We start from the raw sequence: 19,263 nt of genomic DNA, 5'->3' as shown, positions 1-19,263 counted from the left end.
CTGAACAAAGGGTCTGAATACTTAGGACCATGTGATATTTCAGTTTTTCTTTTTTAATAAATCTGCAACAATTTCAAAAATTCTTTTTTTTGTCTGTCAATATGGGGTGCTGTGTGTACATTAATGTGTAAAAAAATTAATTTAAATGATTTTAGCAAATGGCTGCAATATAACAAAGAGTGAAAAATTGAAGGGGGTCTGAATACTTTCCGTATCCACTGTATATCCCTAGGAACCTAAATCCTGACAAACACTCCACCCTATTCTCAGTGATGAAAACTGGAACATAATCCTCATCATATGATCTTCTAAAATCCTTGCTCTTTCCTGTATTGAGTGACAGTTTATTTACTGTGCACCATCTCACCTGATTTTTCCACCTCCATGCTTTTGACATTATTGGAAATTACCCCAATCACTGTTGTGTCTTCTGCAAATTTTATGATGGTATTGGTAGTATATGCAGGTACACTGTCGTGAGTGAAGAGGGAGTAGAGAATGGGGTTCAGTACACAGCCTTACGGTGTGCCCGTGTTCAGGGATATGGTGGAAAAGAGATGAGAATCCTACCATACTGATGGCGCTCTGCCACTCTATGAGGATCCAGTTACAAAGTGGTATGCTAAGACACAACTGGTGCAGTTTGTGGGTGAGCTGGGAGGAGACAAATGAATTAAAAGCAGAGCCATAATCCCCAAATAACATCCTCATGTAAGTGCCCTGTCCCTCCAAATGTCTGAAGGTTGTGTACAGTGATGGCATTCTCTGTAGATCTATTAGCTATGAAAGCAAAGTAATATGAGTCCAGGGAAGTGGAGATTTTGGCTTTAATGTAGGAGACAGCCAGTCTTTCAGAGGACTTCATTATTATCAGTGTCAGTGTTTGGATATTATGACTTTCTAGTTATAATAAAAAAGACCAGCAAAATCTTTTAAATCGGTAGAAAGCATTGAGGGCATGTTAAGAAAGAAGACTTAACAGGGATGCAGGCATTCAGCTGCACCTTCCCCTATTTGTACAGTGATCCCTCGCTATATTGCGCTCTGACTTTCGCGGCTTCACTCCATCACGGATTTTAAATGTAAGCATATCTAAATAAATATCACAGATTTTTCGCTGGTTCGCGGATTTCTGTGGACAATGGGTCTTTTAATTTATGGTACATGCTTCCTCAGTTTGTTTGCCCAGTTGATTTCATACAAGGGACGCTATTGGCGGATGGCTGAGAAGCTACCCAATCAGAGCACATATTACATATTAAATAAAACTCCTCAATGATATACGATATGCTTCCCTCACGCTGCTTCGCACACTTAAAAGCTCTAACAGCCCGTATTGATTTTTCACTGTTTGCTTTTCTCTGTCTCTCACTCTCTCTCTGAGAAATACAGGCAGATACTTATCCATCATGCAATACCATCAGGGAGGCGTATGATTGGCCCCATTATCTGCTCCTGACGGAGGGGGTGTGAGCAGAGGTGCTGTTAGCAGAGTGGCTGCTTGCTTAGAAGATACGGACGCACCTGTAAAAAATGCTGAAAGGCTACCTTCACATTGATCCCTTCATTGCGCTGCTTTATCGCGGTGCTTGCATACTTAAAAGAGCACCAGCCCTGTTGATTTTTCATTGTTTACTTTACTCTCTCTCTGACCTTCTCTGCTCCTGACGGCGCACCTTGAAGAGGAAGATATATTTGCATTCTTTTAATTGTGTGAAAGAACTGTCATCTCTGTCTTGTCATGGAGCACAGTTTAAACTTTTGACTAAAGGGTGTTAATTCATGTCTAGAGGGCTCTAATAATGTTAAAAAACGTATTTAGAAGGTCGTAAACAGGTTTTCAATGCTCTAACTGCAAAAATATTAGATTTAAATAAAAAATCCTACTTCGTGGAAATTCATTTATCTGTCTGGAGCGGATCAACCAAGATAAACGAGGGTTTACTGTATAACTATCTGGAGAATATTTATAAACAGTGTGGGAGAGTTTCTATGAGCTTAAAATATATAAAAATAACTACACAAACATATGGTCTCTACTTCGCGGATTTTCACCTATCGCGGGGGGTTCTGGAACGCAACCCCCGCCATCGAGGAGGGATTACTGTATTCTAAACTAAGTGAGTGAACCAGGTGGCTTATGGCTTGTACCAGGATTTGCCTGGAATCCATCTGGTAATATATATATATGTGTGTATACAGACTATCGCCATGTCCAGATCATAACAGCTAAAGTGAAAGTTACTTAATGTAGACTTTACCGATTTATCAACTTTGTTCATAAATTGTAGAGATTGCTTTTTATTTCTGACATACTGGCTATAAGGTGAAAGTCGTCTCTCACATCTCTGATCTGTTTTTTTTTTTTTTTTGGCAAAAAATGTAGTAACAGGGTAAGTCAGCTAGTAGGAGCATAGAGCTGGTGGGCTGACACAGAAACTCCCTAGAAGCATTCCATGTGTTCCACAGCTTTTTAGAGAGCATTTCTAGGAGATGGGCATCCTGCAGAATGGCCTTGGACTACAGCCAGTGTAAGGGGGTACCTGGGAAGATGGAAGTAATTTGCTTCTTTTGACAATCCAAAAGGACAATTTCTCTAATCACTCAAATTCCACATCCTGTGTGGTGGCTCTTGGTGCCTTTTACAATATTTACTTATTTTAAATAATGTATATTTAGATGCTGATTGAGAACATACAGACAAGTATGATCAGAATACTCTCACTATGGTTGATGCTTATTTGAATGTGAATTTGAATTCATTTAGCTTTGGCACAAGTAAAGAGTGGTCATGGAAAGAAATGTAGTGTGCTTCATTATAAAAAAATCAATGAAATCATGTGCCAAAAATAAATGTACATGAATGTGCATTGAATTTTAGTGTATTTTTCATGCTAGATTGCAAATAACATTGCCACAGATAGAATACTATAATGTTACATTCATCCATCCATCCACTGTCCAACCCGCTATATCCTAACACAGGGTCACGGGGGTCTGCTGGAGCCAATCCCAGCCAACACAGGGTGCAAAACAGGAACAAATCCCTGAGCAGGGCTCCAGCCCACCACAGATAATGTTACACTGTCTAATAATATATGGTAAAATAAATCTCATATTTTCAATTCTGAAGGCAGAAAGACAGCACATCTTAAATACAGTAATTAAACAAAGCCATCATCCTTTACTGTAAATGAACTTACTATTTCCAAAGATTTAGGCTGCCTGATCCACCAGCTGTTATAAATATGTCTCGATTTTGTGGTAAGTGGCGCACCTGCCAGACAGTAGATTTATGAGCCTGATAAAAAAAAAAATGACAAATATATATTTTTTGTCAAAATGCTACTAGCAAATCTTCATTAAGATGTGATCTGTCATATAAACAGCCATATACGAGGTGTGGCAGAAAAGTAATGAGACTGATTTTTTATTTACCAAAGTTTTTATTTTTTTCAAACATCAATGTTATCCCCTTCAAAGTAGTTCCCTTGGGCAGCTACACACCGATGGAGACGTTGTTCCCACTGTTGGTAGCAGCGCTGGAAGTCTTCAACCGGTATGGTCTTCAGCATGTCCGTTACACTCTTTTGGATGTTTTCTAAAGTTCCGAAATGACGTCCTTTGAGGACATTTTTCAGTTTAGGAAAAAGTCACACGGACTGAGGTCAGGTGAATAAGGGCGCTGGGGAACCACAAGAATGCGTTTTTTCGATTGACGTTCTGCTCAATTGTGAGGTTTTTCGGCACCATTTTGGCACAGACCTTTCGCATGTTCAAATGTTCAGTCAAAATTTGATGAACGGTAAATCTGTTCAAATTTAATTGTTCACTCAACATTCTTAATGTTAAACGACGGTCTGATCTTACAAGAGTGTTCACACGTTCGATGTTTTCATTGGTTTCGGTTGAAGGCCTCCCTGAAAAACTTGAGCTTGGGATAAAGAATGTTCCCCATAGGCCTGTTTTAACTTTTCAAACGTCACACTTGCCGTTTAATGGCACAATGTTGCTCCAAATTCCGCTGTTCCATTTTGCGTGACGCACAACCAAAAACACAACTTCGCTAATAGCAGTCACAAAAATCACGTAGTTAACGGAAGGAGTTGAAACTCGCACTGAGCTATGGGAGGGTACTGATACACGTGCTCTATCAAGGACAACAGCGCAGCGTTGCCAGATCGCTTAAGTGTTGCCAGTCTCATTACTTTTCTGCCACACCTCGTATAACAGATACATTGTTGGTAGTAATTTGTCACATAGATATCATATAAATGATATTGAACTATGGCCAAAAATAATTATACATAAATAATTCTATTAAACTTAAAGGACAAGAATCAATACTGTTGATACTACTATTACCTTTTCAGAAACAGATGCAAAGCCTTTGGATGGGTGTTGGGTCCTCATGTCAAACACATGAAACTTGCCTTCCAGTGATGTAGCAACAAGCTTATTCATGCTGATATCTTTTCTGTCAAACTCAACACAGCATACCTTCAGATAGAAAGAAAAAGAAAATAAGGCACTTTAAGTAGAATAGAAAAACTCCTCAGAGATATTTATATTGCAATTCAGTTTTGCTGAAACAAGAGTTCAATTTATTCACACCTCCCTTTGTCTAATACATGCTCAAATGTAGCAGAAGGCTACCCCATTTGTATGAGGTGCAAAACACAAAGTCATGCCCATTTATTCTTACAGGGCAATGCAGAATCACCATATACTTCAATTCAATTGTTGAATAATGCTCTTTACTTAGTGCATGGGTAGAATAACTTACACATTTTGCAAAATTATGTATTACATAATAGGCACACATAAAGATGCAGATTTGTTTTAACAGAAAAGTAAAGTAGTTTGAAACTGATTAACATAAATGAAACCCAATAATATCCATCCACTAATTAATTGTTGAATTATGCAGTACTAGCTGAAGGCCGCCATAACATACAGCGGTGTAAGAATAGGAACGGAAAATGGTGATAAAGGAATATAGTATAACAAAGGGTTAGAAAACCATCGTCACAGTATAACGAAAATAGCAAGGAGCGAAACCAATGCCAATCGTCGAGAGAGTACCTTCCTGTAGCAGGCTACGGAAAACATAGACATACAGTGCATCCGAAAAGTATTCACAACGCATCACTTTTTCCACATTTTGTTATGTTACAGCCTTATTCTAAAATGGATTAAATTCATTTTTTTCCTCAGAATTCTACACACAACACCCTATAATGACAATGTGAAAAAAGCTTACTTGAGGATTTTGCAAATTTATTAAAAATAAAAAACCTGAGTAATCACATGTACATAAGTATTCACAGCCTTTGCTCAATACTTTGTCGATGCACCTTTGGCAGCAATTACAGCCTCAAGTCTTTTTGAATATGATGCCACAAGCTTGGCACACCTATCCTTGGCCAGTTTCACCCATTCCTCTTTGCAGCACCTCTCAAGCTCCATCAGGTTGGATGGGAAGCGTCGGTGCACAGCCATTTGAAGATCTCCAGAGATGTTCAATCGGATTTAAGTCTGGGCTCTGGCTGGGCCACTCAAGGACATTCACAGAGTTGTCCTGAAGGCACTCCTTTGATATCTTGGCTGTGTGCTTAGGGTCGCTGCCCTGCTGAAAGATGAACCGTCGCCCAAGTCTGAGGTCAAGAGCGCTCTGGAGCAGGTTTTCCAGGATGTCTCTGTACATTGCTGCAGTCACCTTTCCCTTTATCCTGACTAGTCTCCCAGTTCCTGCCGCTGAAAAACATTCCCACAGGATGATGCTGCCACCACCATGCTTCACTGTACACATGGTATTGGCCTGGTGATGAGCGGTGCCTAGTTTCTTCCAAACGTGACTCCTGGCATTCACACCAAAGAGGTCAATCTTTGTCCCATCAGACCAGAGAATTTTGTTTCTCATGGTCTGAGAGTCCTTCAGGTGCCTTTTGGCAAACTCCAGACGGGCTGCCATGTGTCTTTTAAAGTGGCTTCCGTCTGGCCACTCTACCATACAGGCCTGATTGGTGGATTGCTGCAGAGATGGTTGTCCTTCTGGAAGGTTCTCCTTTCTCCACAGAGGACCTCTGGAGCTCTGACAGAGTGACCATTGGGTTCTTGGTCACCTCCCTGACTAAGGCCCTTCTCCCCTGATCGCTCAGTTTAGATGGCCGGCCAGCTCTAGGAAGAGTCCTGGTGGTTTTGAAATTCTTCCACTTACGGATGATGGAGGCCACTGTGCTCAATGGGACCTTCAAAGCCGCAGACATTTTTCTGTATCCTTCCCCAGTTTGTGCCTCGAGACAATCCTGCCTCGGAGGTCTACAGACAATTCCTTTGACTTCATGCTTGGTTTGTGCTCTGACATGAACTGTCAACTGTGGGACCTTATATAGACAGGTGTGTGCCTTTCCAAATCATGTCCAATCAACTGAATTTACCACAGGTGGACTCCAATTAAGCTGCAGAAACATCTCAAGGATGATCAGGGGAAACAGGATGCACCTGAGCTCAATTTGGAGCTTCATGGCAAAGGCTGTGAATACTTACTGTATGTACATGTGCTTTCTCAATTTTTTTATTTTTAATAAATTTGCAAAACTTTCAAGTAAACTTTTTTCACGTTGTCATTATGGGGTGTTGTGTGTAGAATTCTGAGGAAAAAAATGAATTTAATCCATTTTGGAATAAGGCTGTAACATAACAAAATGTAGAAAAAGTGATGCACTGTGAAAACTTTCTGGATGCACTGTATATAGATAGATGCCGCATTCACTGTGCTGCCCAGTCGACATGGTAAGTCAGCGCCTCCACCCTACTGCAAGTGGTAAAAGTGCCTTTTAAACTAATACAGGTAGACGTGGAAACCGTTTTAAACAGTATCGTTTACATACAACAGATTTTGGCGAATCATTTACATGCAATTATTTATATCTATTTATACACTAATACACTAAATGTGTGCGTATCCCATGGTCTTAGAGTTGGTGGGCGGAGCTCTGTGAGTTGGTGGGTGTGGCTCTCTGTCTTGCTTGCCCTTAGTTAGAGTTGGCGGGCAGGGCTCTGTGAGTTGGCGATCATGGCTCGCTGTCTTGCGTGCGGTGTAAAGTCAACGTGGCTCAGAGGTGCATGTGGACTTTTGCACACACGAAAGTGACTGAGGCTGTATTTGATGAGTTGTTGCGTGCCTTGAGAGTGAAGCTGGACTCGGGAGTAAGGTCACAGTTGGTGTGCGTGGCTCTGTCGTGTGTATCCCATGAGGCGGTAGAGGGTTAGAGTTGGTGGGCGGGGCTCTGTCGAGCGTATCCCATGGTCTTAGAGTTGGTGGGCGGGGCTCTGTCTTGCGTGCCCTCAGTGTCTTGCTTGCGCTCAGTGTCTTGCGTGCCCTTAGGGAATTATACATATAGATATTTCACAATGGAGGACAGGAAAACAAAAACTCCAGTCAAAAGTATCCCAGGAGAAAATAAACTTCTGGGGGTTCATGGTCAATCATAACAGAGAAAGTCAAAGAGAATGTTAGACATAGACACATGGTGCTGCTTTTCAACTCAAGAAGTCCTCTCTAAGATGTGGCCTTTTTTCCAATTGAGGAAGACATACATTTCAATTGTGTTTCACAAAATGGTAACCTGTATTTTATTTTTTGTCTATCCTTCCCAAAAATGTGTAATCATCTATGTTATACTCATACCCACCTTTCTTATTTACACATCTTTCTCTCGCTGGTATAATATCACAATCTGCTCTGTTACTACATGTCCAAATCATTTATTTTATTTTTGATGCTTCCAGCGTTAAAATAAGCTAATTTGCTGTATTACATTTTTTTTACTTTGGCACTTTCATTTTGGTTAGAAATTAAGTAACTATGCGCACAGTATTTGTTGCTTCATTTCTGTTTGGCCCTTCCTGTTAATGTATGAACCTGGCCTGTAGTCTCTGAAGGTCATACAGCTTTTACTAAAGAAAAAATTGTGTGAAGGAAAGGATACTTAAAAAGCTAAAACATAAAACAAACTCACTTAGAATAACTTGAAGGATGTCTGTAATGGTCTTGGTATAGTTACGGAACCTGAGCAATCCTGGGCTCAGGTGCTAGAAACGGATGTGGACAAAGCTAACAATTTTTAATAGATTTTCCTTCCCACTGCCACCTTCTTCCAATGACCAGTCTCCCCACACCATCCCAATATATCAACAATTCCTTCCAGGTCAACTGGAATGGTGAGTGACAAGTCCACCTCTGATCACCAGTGAAGACTTTCCATAAATGAAGACCAAGTAAGGAGACAACTGAGGAAGTTACACACAGGAAAAGCTGCAGGACCAGATGGAGGCAGTCCTCAAGTTCTTAAGACCTGTGCTGACCAACTTTGTGGTATTCTCTGTCACCTGTTCAGTCTGTACCTAAGGCTTCAAAAATTGCCACTACTGTGGAAAACATCCTGCACTGTTGCTGTTCCAAAGAAGGCAGGTGCCTCTTCATCAAATGACTACATACCAGTGGCACTAACTATATGTCTTACATCATAAAGACCTCTGAGAGACTGGTCCTAGACTAAATGAGTCCTGTTGTGGATAGATCACCTGAACCAACTGAAGTTTGCCTATTAGACAAAATTGGAGTGGAGGATGAAACTACCTACCTACCTGCTCCACAAGGCATATTGCCATCTGGACAAAGTTGGCAGCACTGTGAGGATTATGTTTTTTAAATCCTCCAATGCCTTCAGTACCATCCGGCCCTCCCTGTTAAGGGGTAAACTTGGAGATATGCAGGTGGATGAGTCTATGGTGACCTGGAAAATGGACTATCTGTCAGGCAGATCACAGTTTGTGAGACTCAAGGACTGTGTTTCGGATATGGATGTGAACAACACTAGAGCACCACAAGGAAGTTTTGTCTCCTTTTCTCTTTGCTCTGCACATCTCCAACTACAAATGTAACACCAGGTTATGTCAATTACAGAAATTCTCAGGTGATTCTGCACTTATGGTGTGCACTGATAAAGAGGATGACACAGAGAATAGGAGTGAGATGGAGAAGTTTGCTTCTTGGTGCAAAGAGAATTGTCTGCATCTTAACACAAGCAAAATAAGGAAACTGGTTATTGACTTTCTCTGCACAAAAAGCCTCTATGTCAAGTCACTCTTCAAAGAGTGGATGTAGAGGTTGTCTACTGCTGCAAGCACTTGGGGATCCACATTAATTACAAGTTGGTCTCAGAATACAGAGGAAGAAAAGGCAGAGCAGGCTCTTGCTCCTTAGGAGACTGAGCTCCTTTAATGCAGGAAGTGACATCCTTCACATCTTCTATAACTTTGTGATGGCCATGCTGTGATGTGCTGGGCTGGTAACATCACTTCACGAGAGGCCCATCAACTCATTAGCCTAATTAAAAGTGCAATATCAGTAAGATTTTTTTTCTTTTTAATTTTCTTGCTTTATAATCATTCTGGTGTTTGTTCAGACCAAACTGTGTGTATATTTATGTATGTATCTAACCATTTATGTATTTATTTATTTCCTCCCTGGGGTCAAATAAAGCAACAAGCTTTTCCACACTTCCAGTGAGGTCTCCTGTCAGTGCATCTGGAAGGCAACATACTGTAACAAACTCTTTGACTCATGAGCAAACCTTTGTCTTAATTCTCCTAGCAATCTCCCTCTATCACAACCTCTCACTTTGTGAGGACCGATTTTGAAATGATCTGCTTGGGCTCACCATACAGCTCCTAATGGTCCTGAAAATGTCTGCCTCTGGACAGTATGTATTCTTTCCCTTGCACTTATGTCTTAATGTGACCCACCTATTTCTATGTCTCTGGTCTGGAGATACCTTTCCACGCCGCCTTAGAAGTACACATTGTCTTTCTTAAGGACACCTAGGTCAGGTCCACCAATTCTTTAGAGTGATGCAGGCTAGCTACCTCCTCCTCCTCAAATTCAGCAATCCTAAGCTCGCCATGCTAGATCAATGGACATCTTCTGCAATGCAGCCTTCAAGAAAGAATGGCTCATCAAAGCCAATCTCCAAAAAGTCCAACATCAAACTGGACTTATATTATATTGGCCTAATTATTAAAATAAGGATTTGGATTAGTTAACTGCTCAACATTTAAATGACTTAATTTAAATCATTAAAATCAAGAAATAAAATATCAGTTTAAAGAAAGTACTGAAGTGTGGTGTAGCAGTTAAAACTATGGGTTAAAATCCCGGTACTGACACTGTGTGACCATGAGCAAGTCACTTCACCTGCCCGCGCTCCAATTGGAAGAAAGAACTGTAACCAATTGTACCTCAAGTGTTCCAGAATCAAGTGAAGGCGTTTCCCACAGGGAAAAAGAATAAAACCTGTGTGTGTGAGTGTGCTTGCACTTGTGTCTAGCATCCTTCTGTTTCGGGTTAGGGAGGCAGGTGCACCCCCTGGCAGTCCACAACCACTACAAAAAAATATCTCTGAAGCAAAAAATGGTGTTACTCCAGAAAAAACGTAGCTGGCCATCTATTAAATCACTTCACATGTCATTATAATTTGGTTTTAGATTATTAAAATTCAATTATTTTATAATTTTTTTTCCTGAGCATTAAGTCTGTGTCAAAATGTACCTACACCAGGGAGAATTTGTTTCATCTGTTTTCAGTCACATTTGAGATGGTTTAAGTTTTATAATTTGTTTGACATCCTGGATGAAGACCTGCTCCAGACTGCTCTTGACCTCAGACTGGGGCGACAGTTCATCTTTCAACAGGACAACAACCTTAAGCACACAGCCAAGATATCAAAGGAGTGGCTTCAGGACAACTCTGTGAATGTCCTTGAGTGGCCCAGCCAGAGCCCAGACTTGAATCCGATTGAACATTTCTGGAGAGATCTTAAAATGGCTGTGCACCGACGCTTCCCATCCAACCTGATGGAGCTTTAGAGGTGCTGCAAAGAGGAATGGGCGAAACTGGCCAAGGATAGGTGTGCCAAGCTTGTGGCATCATATTCAAAAAGACTTGAGGCTGGAATTGCTGTCAAAGGTATATCGACAAAGTATTGAGCAAAGGCTGTGAATACTTATGTACATGTGATTTCTCAGTTTTTTTATTTTTAATAAATTTGCAAAAACCCCAAGTAAAACTTTTTTCACGTTATCATTATGGGGTGTTGTGTGTAGAATTCGGAGAAAAAAAATTAATTTAATCCATTTTGGAATAAAGCTGTAACATAACAAAATCTAGAAAAAGTGATACGCTGTAGGGTGGTCCAGATCTATTTATGCAATTTTCATTATGTTATAACTTTTTAAGTTTATTACATACAAAATCACCCAAAAAACCCCGGACCGCGAACTGAGGACATGAAGAATCGCCTTTGTGCCGAACTGGAATTGTCCCTGCATAAATTAAAGTCATCGAGGTTATGTGGCTCTGCATAATTAGATCTGGACCACCCTGTGTATATTATATATTTGACTAATGGCTAAATGTGTTTGATGATCAGAAACATTTTGTGTGACAGACATGCAAAAGAATAAGAAATCAAGAAGGGGGCAAATAGTTTTTCACACCACTGTGTGCATATATATATATATATATATATATATATATATATATATATATATGCACAAGTGAGGCCTGCAGTTCTTTAGACGTTGTCCTGGGGTCTTTTGTGACCTCTCGGATGAGTCGTCTCTGTGCTCTTGGGGTAATTTTGGTGGCCGGCCACTCCTGGGAAGGTTCACCACTGTTCCATGTTTTTGCCATTTGTGGATAATGGCTCTCACTGTGGTTCGCTGGAGTCCCAAAGCTTTAGAAATGGCTTTATAACCTTTACCAGACTGATAGATCTCAATTACTTTTGTTCTCATTTGTTCCTGAATTTCTTTGGATCTTGGCATGATGTCTAGCTTTTGAGGTGCTTTTGGTCTACTTCTCTGTGTCAGGCAGCTCCTATTTAAGTGATTTCTTGATTGAAATAGGTGTGGCAGTAATCAGGCCTGGGGTGGCTACGAAATTGAACTCAGGTGTGATACACCACGGTTAGGTTATTTTTAACAAGGGGCAATTACTTTTTCACACAGGGCCATGTAGGTTTGGATTTTTTCTCCCTAAATAATAAAACCATCATTTAAAAACTGCATTTTGTGTTTACTTGTGTTATATTTGACTAATGGTTAAATGTGTTTGATGATCAGAAACATTTTGTGTGACAAACATGCAAAAGAATAAGAAATCAGGAAGGGGCAAATAGTTTTTCACACCACTGTATATATATATATATATATATATATATATATATATATATATATATATATATAAATAAATACATAAATATATTATGATTATATTACTTGACCCTAGTGGGTCAATCACCTCTACACTTTCAATTCTGTTCTGTTTACTACATAATACGTAACATAGACTATACCCATCTATGTTATATTCATCCCCATCTTTTTTATTGCTATAATATTAATAATACTATGTATTATGCTCTGTACATAGAACTCCAATTCACTTATTTTATTTTTAATGCTTCAAGCAAGGCGAGCTGTTTTTACTATGTTATTTATATTTTGCAGTTAAAATTGGGGTTAGAATTAGTGCGGCAACTAATGCTTATTTTGATAATCGATTAATCTATCGATTACTTTTTCAATCGATCTGTTAATTAGAATATAAAAATGTTAGTTTTATAACCAAAATTTTATTGAAAATATTCATGAAGAGTTCAGCAAGAGTTAATTATAATTCTTCTAACTACAATATATACAAAAAGAGTAAAAACAGACAGTGTGTGAAAAAACACTTTAAAGTGCAACAAACTAATTTTTCTCTAGTAAAACATGACTGTATTATCGTGGTATTTCCCTCTAAATGTATTATCGTGGTATTTCCCTCTACTTGCCCTTTTACCTGTTTCCTCAAGGGTAAGTGTTCTCGTCAAGTTCGTTATCGGGTTGGTCTACTGTTGCACTTTAAGATGAACACACACACACACAGATAAACACACACACAGACCCTAACCACAACTGTGCTCCATGAATGACACACACACGCTGATTAACCCTTAGCACTTTAAACCACACAAGTGCTATAGGAATAACAGCCTGTCATTCAGCACTTCAAGAGACTTACTTATTTTCGGCACGAACAACAATACGATGTTTTAGTGATATCTCAGACCTAAATATTACTTTTGGTCTACAAGAATACATTTAAACATACAAAGACTCAGCACTCTTGACTATAGGCCATTCATCAGCCAAGAATACCTTCTTTATCGTATCTGTCCCTTCTGTTGAGTATAGCGCTCTTCACTCTCAGCCATATAAACCTCGCAGCACGGAAATAATGGCAAAAATCCGGCTGTCACCAGGTGCTCAAAGAAATCAAACTTATTACTTCAATCACTCTAGACATTAAGACAAAGCACTGAAAGTTAAAAGCAGCATGGTATTTATTACAAGAATAATAATAATACCACAAGAACAAAGAATACTAAAAAATAGGTAGTGACAGGAAAGTCTGAATATATATAGTCTTTAGAAAAAGCTTACGAAAAAGTTACAAATGACAAGGATGAATGTCCCAGGGAGGCGTTTGATTTAGCAGTCGGTGTTCATGATGCCTTTCTGACGACCAGGGCCGTCTTCGTCCGTTCCTCTTCTTCTTTCTTCTCCCTTTGCTTCTCTCTCTTCTCCCTTTGCTTCTCTCCTCTTCTTTCCAAACCAAGGCATATTTATTATGAAATGTCAAGCCTTGGTTTCACAACACATGCACCTGATTGGCTGGCTGTCAAAATGATTGATGAATTAATTCAATGTCCGTTTTCCCACACAACAAAACCTTTGATGTACTTTGAGGTAGCACTCCCAGGCTATAAACTAAACTTTGTTGTTCCAGATGTCCATCCATAATAGCCTGAGGTACCACCTCAGCATCCTTTCCCGGGCTATAAAACCAAATTAGCACGAAGCTATGAACAAGTGTTATAAAACTAAGGAGTAAGGGAAGAAAACCTGCTTTAATTTGTTAATTTCATCTGTTGTCTTGTCTTGAACAAAATATAATGGAAACCAAAATGTACAGATTTTGTACACCATAACACTCCACCCCTATTTTGGTCAGACAAACTAAAGATGAACTGTGAGTCTTTCAAACCCTTGGCCGTCCGGGTTGGTAGTGTGTTCCCACGCCCTTCCAGTCACCTCCTACTGCCCAAGTACTCAGTCCCTCAAGCAGATTTGGCTCACCAAGGACATTTGAAATACTTCACAGCTCCTCTCAAAGGCCAGGTGTCTTTTCCTCAGTCCAGTGCTCGACAATGGTGGTGATGATGATGATGATGCAGTCCCTTGGCCTCTTTCAGCAGGATTCTGATGCTTGCTTCAGGTCATAGTATAAAAACTTTGTCGCACACAAATTCAGTCCAAACATAAACAGTTCATTCTGGTTCTAATAAAGTCTGTAGAAATGGATGCAAAACAGTATTTTTCTGGCTTTCAGTCAAATCAAGTCTTTTGTCCTTTTTTCTAGCAGCCACTGTTTCTCATTTTCTGGATGATGTTCTTCCTAGACTATTAATCCAGACCTTGTTATCAGGTGTAATTATTAATAGTGCTGCAACTTGCCATACTTTGTCCACAACCAGAGTGAATGAAATAATATTCATTTCTAATTGAGAGAAAGAGAGAGTGCTCACATATTTTATTAAAATGTCTGCCTTCTGTCCCTGCTTCACAAATACTCCTAGAGCTCTTTACCTACTAGACAGACTTAACAAATATGTGGCACCTGTCTTTCTTCCTGCTTTGGTGCTTATGTAACAAAGACCCTAAAAACTACCCAGCTGTTAGTGTGAATCACAACAGGCCTTTCTGTATGTCCTTCGTAACATCAAAGCAACAGCTTTCAACTCAGCTCACTAGCTACATTTTCCCTACATGCTGAGTGCCAGAAACTGGATGGTAAGCCACTGCCTTCCATTTTCTTATTCCCCAATATGAATGTGCTGCTTGTAATACCAATAAGAATTTCAATCAAACTAACTGCTAAAATGGCCATTTCAATCCATTCACATTTGCTTTGCTTTCATCTTCAGTATTTCTTTCTTTAATTCACTTAGTTTTCAGTCACATTATTCAACTCATGCCCTGCAGTCTACAATGGCTACAGAGAATGCAGTTCAGTATAGAATAATGGAAGAAAACACTTAACTCTTTTCACTTTCTTTCACTTACAGTTTGGCATTGGCTGTTTTTATAATGCCACATGCCATTTTTCATACCAATTGTTGCATTTGTCCATCACTAAACAAATGCACACCGAATTGTCACTTACATTTTCCTTCATTACCACATACAAATAACCCTCACATTATAGCAGCTTTCCTTGTACTCTACCTCTCCAATAGACAGTAAATTTTGTTTTCTAAGCAGCATTAATCAACATGGGCTTTGAAAGGTGTGTTACTAATAACCAGCTTCATTTCTACTGCTGTTGCTGGATGTTTCACTGCCCTATAGCCTGTAACAGCTGTTCACCTTTAAAGTTATCAGGATCGATGCTACTTCAGTGTTAAATGTAAATCAAAGTTAAAAACGTGCTTTTTCCTTAAAACAAGGGTCAGTTTGTGCAGCTCTACACTCTCACTCCGCTTATCTCATTTGCAGGGGACCACCTTTAAAACACTGACCTCAGGGGGTTTTCTTTCCAGCCCTCGCTGAGACCTGACAGCTGCTCCTCCCCCGCTGATCTCTGTTGCTGCAAGCCGCTCGCCTCGCTATCATAAAACACCTCTGCCTGTTTCTCCTGCACAACAACCAGCATACTTGAGTGACTGCCTCCTGTCCCATCAGCAATCTGCTCTGCTATAAACTGCGCTCCGGTGTGCAGCGTAACAGCTGCGTGTCCTTGCCTTTCAACAAAAGCGGCTCTCTTATCAGCAAGCAAATATGAGAGTGCAGCGATCTGTGACAAACTAAGTTATCCTGTATTTATCTCCTGTTTCTCAGGGTCAAAAGACCCCGAAATCAAAGCACACACTTTAACACTGAGCAATCGTTGCTTAATCTGTGTGGCATTCTCTTTATACATTTCTAAGTGTACTGCTAGCTGCTTGCGACATTTTGGCCATCTATTTCTCATCTGTCTTGCCTCCACAACTATCTGCTTTATAATAATTAACAATACATAACCTGTCTGACCAGCAGACAAGTGTATGTTTTCTATTTTAGCCGCCTTTGCCTCCACTTTATGCAGAGACGGCTTCTCTGCGTCTTTGACTAGCGCAACGGCCTGCGATTCTTCACTCTCTACACCCGTTGCCGTTAAAGTTGTGGCTGCTGCCTCCGTTTTTAGCGGAGAAAACACAGCTGTAACAGCTGATTCTACCGTATACCTAAAAAACTTTACAAATGCTGTTGATGCACGCTGACATGTGCCGGCTGTATGCCAGCATGCGATTACAGCATATTTGCCGCCTGTGGACGATCCATCCCTGTCTTTGAAAAATGAAACCAAACACACAAAATGCAACACATGATTACTCCGTTAATCCTGCTCGCAGCGCCAAAATGTATTATCGTGGTATTTCCCTCTAAATGTATTATCGTGGTATTTCCCTCTACTTGCCCTTTTACCTGTTTCCTCAAGGGTAAGTGTTCTCGTCAAGTTCGTTATCGGGTTGGTCTACTGTTGCACTTTAAGATGAACACACACACACACAGATAAACACACACACAGACCCTAACCACAACTGTGCTCCATGAATGACACACACACGCTGATTAACCCTTAGCACTTTAAACCACACAAGTGCTATAGGAATAACAGCCTGTCATTCAGCACTTCAAGACACTTACGTATTTTCGGCACGAACAACAATACGATGTTTTAGTGATATCTCAGACCTAAATATTACTTTTGGTCTACAAGAATACATTTAAACATACAAAGACTCAGCACTCTTGACTATAGGCCATTCATCAGCCAAGAATACCTTCTTTATCGTATCTGTCCCTTCTGTTGAGTATAGCGCTCTTCACTCTCAGCCATATAAACCTCGCAGCACGGAAATAATGGCAAAAATCCGGCTGTCACCAGGTGCTCAAAGAAATCTAACTTATTACTTCAATCACTCTAGACATTAAGACAAAGCACTGAAAGTTAAAAGCAGCATGGTATTTATTACAAGAATAATAATAATACCACAAGAACAAAGAATACTAAAAAATAGGTAGTGACAGGAAAGTCTGAATATATATAGTCTTTAGAAAAAGCTTACGAAAAAGTTACAGATGACAAGGATGAATGTCCCAGGGAGGCGTTTGATTTAGCAGTCGGTGTTCATGATGCCTTTCTGACGACCAGGGCCGTCTTCGTCCGTTCCTCTTCTTCTTTCTTCTCCCTTTGCTTCTCTCTCTTCTCCCTTTGCTTCTCTCCTCTTCTTTCCAAACCAAGGCATATTTATTATGAAATGTCAAGCCTTGGTTTCACAACACATGCACCTGATTGGCTGGCTGTCAAAATGATTGATGAATTAATTCAATGTCCGTTTTCCCACACAACAAAACCTTTGATGTACTTTGAGGTAGCACTCCCAGGTTATAAACTAAACTTTGTTGTTCCAGATGTCCATCCATAATAGCCTGAGGTACCACCTCAGCATCCTTTCCCGGGCTATAAAACCAAATTAGCACGAAGCTATGAACAAGTGTTATAAAACTAAGGAGTAAGGGAAGAAAACCTGCTTTAATTTGTTAATTTCATCTGTTGTCTTGTCTTGAACAAAATATAATGGAAACCAAAATGTACAGATTTTGTACACCATAACAATGACCAACTTAGTTATGTTGATTTTTTCAAACAGTGGCTTAAAAACCAAACTATAGCTGAAACTGCTACATCAGTGGCTTTAAAAATAAATTCTTAAATTGCTTTATCAGTGTTACCAGGGAAGAAAATGGATCTATATGAATTTTGAGTTGCAATACAAAAGAGTAGTGATGTCCACACGTTCTTGGCTAAGTCTAGCTCTCTTTTTGGAAGTTATGCTGTCTACAACCGAAAAAGAGATGCTCAGATAGTGTTGAGGGAGTAGGGATACATAGGGAGGTCTTTGCCAGCCTGGCAAGAGCGGGAAATCTAGCCTTATTATTCTTCCACAAATGTGAAGTTGTGGATTTTCTTCTTTGGTAGCTTCTTTCTCTCTAAAATATGCCAGGATCTAATTTCTTAAACCTACCCACAGATTTCTTCAGCTTCTACATCTCTGTTATCTTCTTCACTGCTTTGCCCCAAGCCAAGGCGTGAGTCAAGTAAAATTGCTGCCAGTGGATCGTCAGTCAATTAAAAAAAGGTAAAACTGGGTCATTCATCTTTGCCCAGTCTCTGGGCGATTTTTCTCAGTATGAAATTGTGCACATTTGGCTATCACTGTGTGGTTTTAATGTTGGATTATGTAGGTGCAAAGAGCAACACTTCAGACAAACGTTCCTTCAATGAATGGATATTTTCCTGTTTAGCACATCCACGGCCGACATGCACATGGCAACATGGTTACAGATTTCTGGAGGCAGGGTAGCTGTGATGCTAGGGTCTGCAAAAAAGGACTCCGGATGAAATTTATGTCACATGCACAGTAGGGTACCCTCACATGAAAATACTGTGTGGCACCAGCACTTTGTCAGGTTTAGGAATGAATGGTTTTAAATCAGATCAAGTTGCCTTTAACACTGTGTTGAAAGTTTATGTGTAGAAAGGTAAAATGTTTATTATATATTATGACAAACATTTGACTAACTGATGTTAAATAAGAACCATAAATATCTGTTCTGACTCAACTGCAAATTCAACTCAATGACAGGAAAATGATCTCATTCATACTGGGGAACAGCCTGTATATCAAACTGACGGATTTCAAATAATACATCTACAGCAGGACTACCATTTCAACAATAGCCCTAAAGTTGTCTTTGAGGTTACTTTCACACTTGCAAAGTATAATAATAAAACCAAGTTGTGCATACAAGCTATCCATTATTTCTATTCCTTTGTTGATAACAGTTGTACATGATGAGTGTGTGCTCGAGTATGGCAGAATCACATTAAGTCTGAAAGCAAATAAACACAGTGTGGACTGGAAGACAGACTCGTAAGTGGTCTCTTGTTTACTAAGCAATGTGTGCAAGAACCCTGGCCCATCTTCACTTGCTTCCTGGCCCATCTTCACTTGCTCCCACGTGTTTCCTCTTTAGGTACTCATG

General features: G+C 39.8%; 1 protein-coding gene across 1 annotated transcript in view; it reads right to left on the bottom strand.

Moving 5' to 3' along the window:
- dnaaf10 (dynein axonemal assembly factor 10) overlaps window positions 1–19,263 on the bottom strand; it is a 104,962-nt gene that overhangs the window by 8,808 nt on the left and 76,891 nt on the right. Inside the window, exons 6-7 of the mRNA XM_039737890.1 lie at window positions 4,366–4,500; window positions 3,204–3,301 (exon numbers count right to left, since the gene is read on the bottom strand). Of these exons, the coding sequence (XP_039593824.1) occupies window positions 3,204–3,301; window positions 4,366–4,500 (233 nt within the window). The remainder of the gene's footprint in view (window positions 1–3,203; window positions 3,302–4,365; window positions 4,501–19,263) is intronic.

Source organism: Polypterus senegalus, chromosome 16 (genome assembly GCF_016835505.1).
Source record: "Polypterus senegalus isolate Bchr_013 chromosome 16, ASM1683550v1, whole genome shotgun sequence".
NCBI classification, from domain to species: Eukaryota; Metazoa; Chordata; class Cladistia; order Polypteriformes; family Polypteridae; genus Polypterus; species Polypterus senegalus.
Note: the sequence above shows the minus strand (reverse complement) of the source record. Positions and strands in the feature narration are given on the sequence as shown.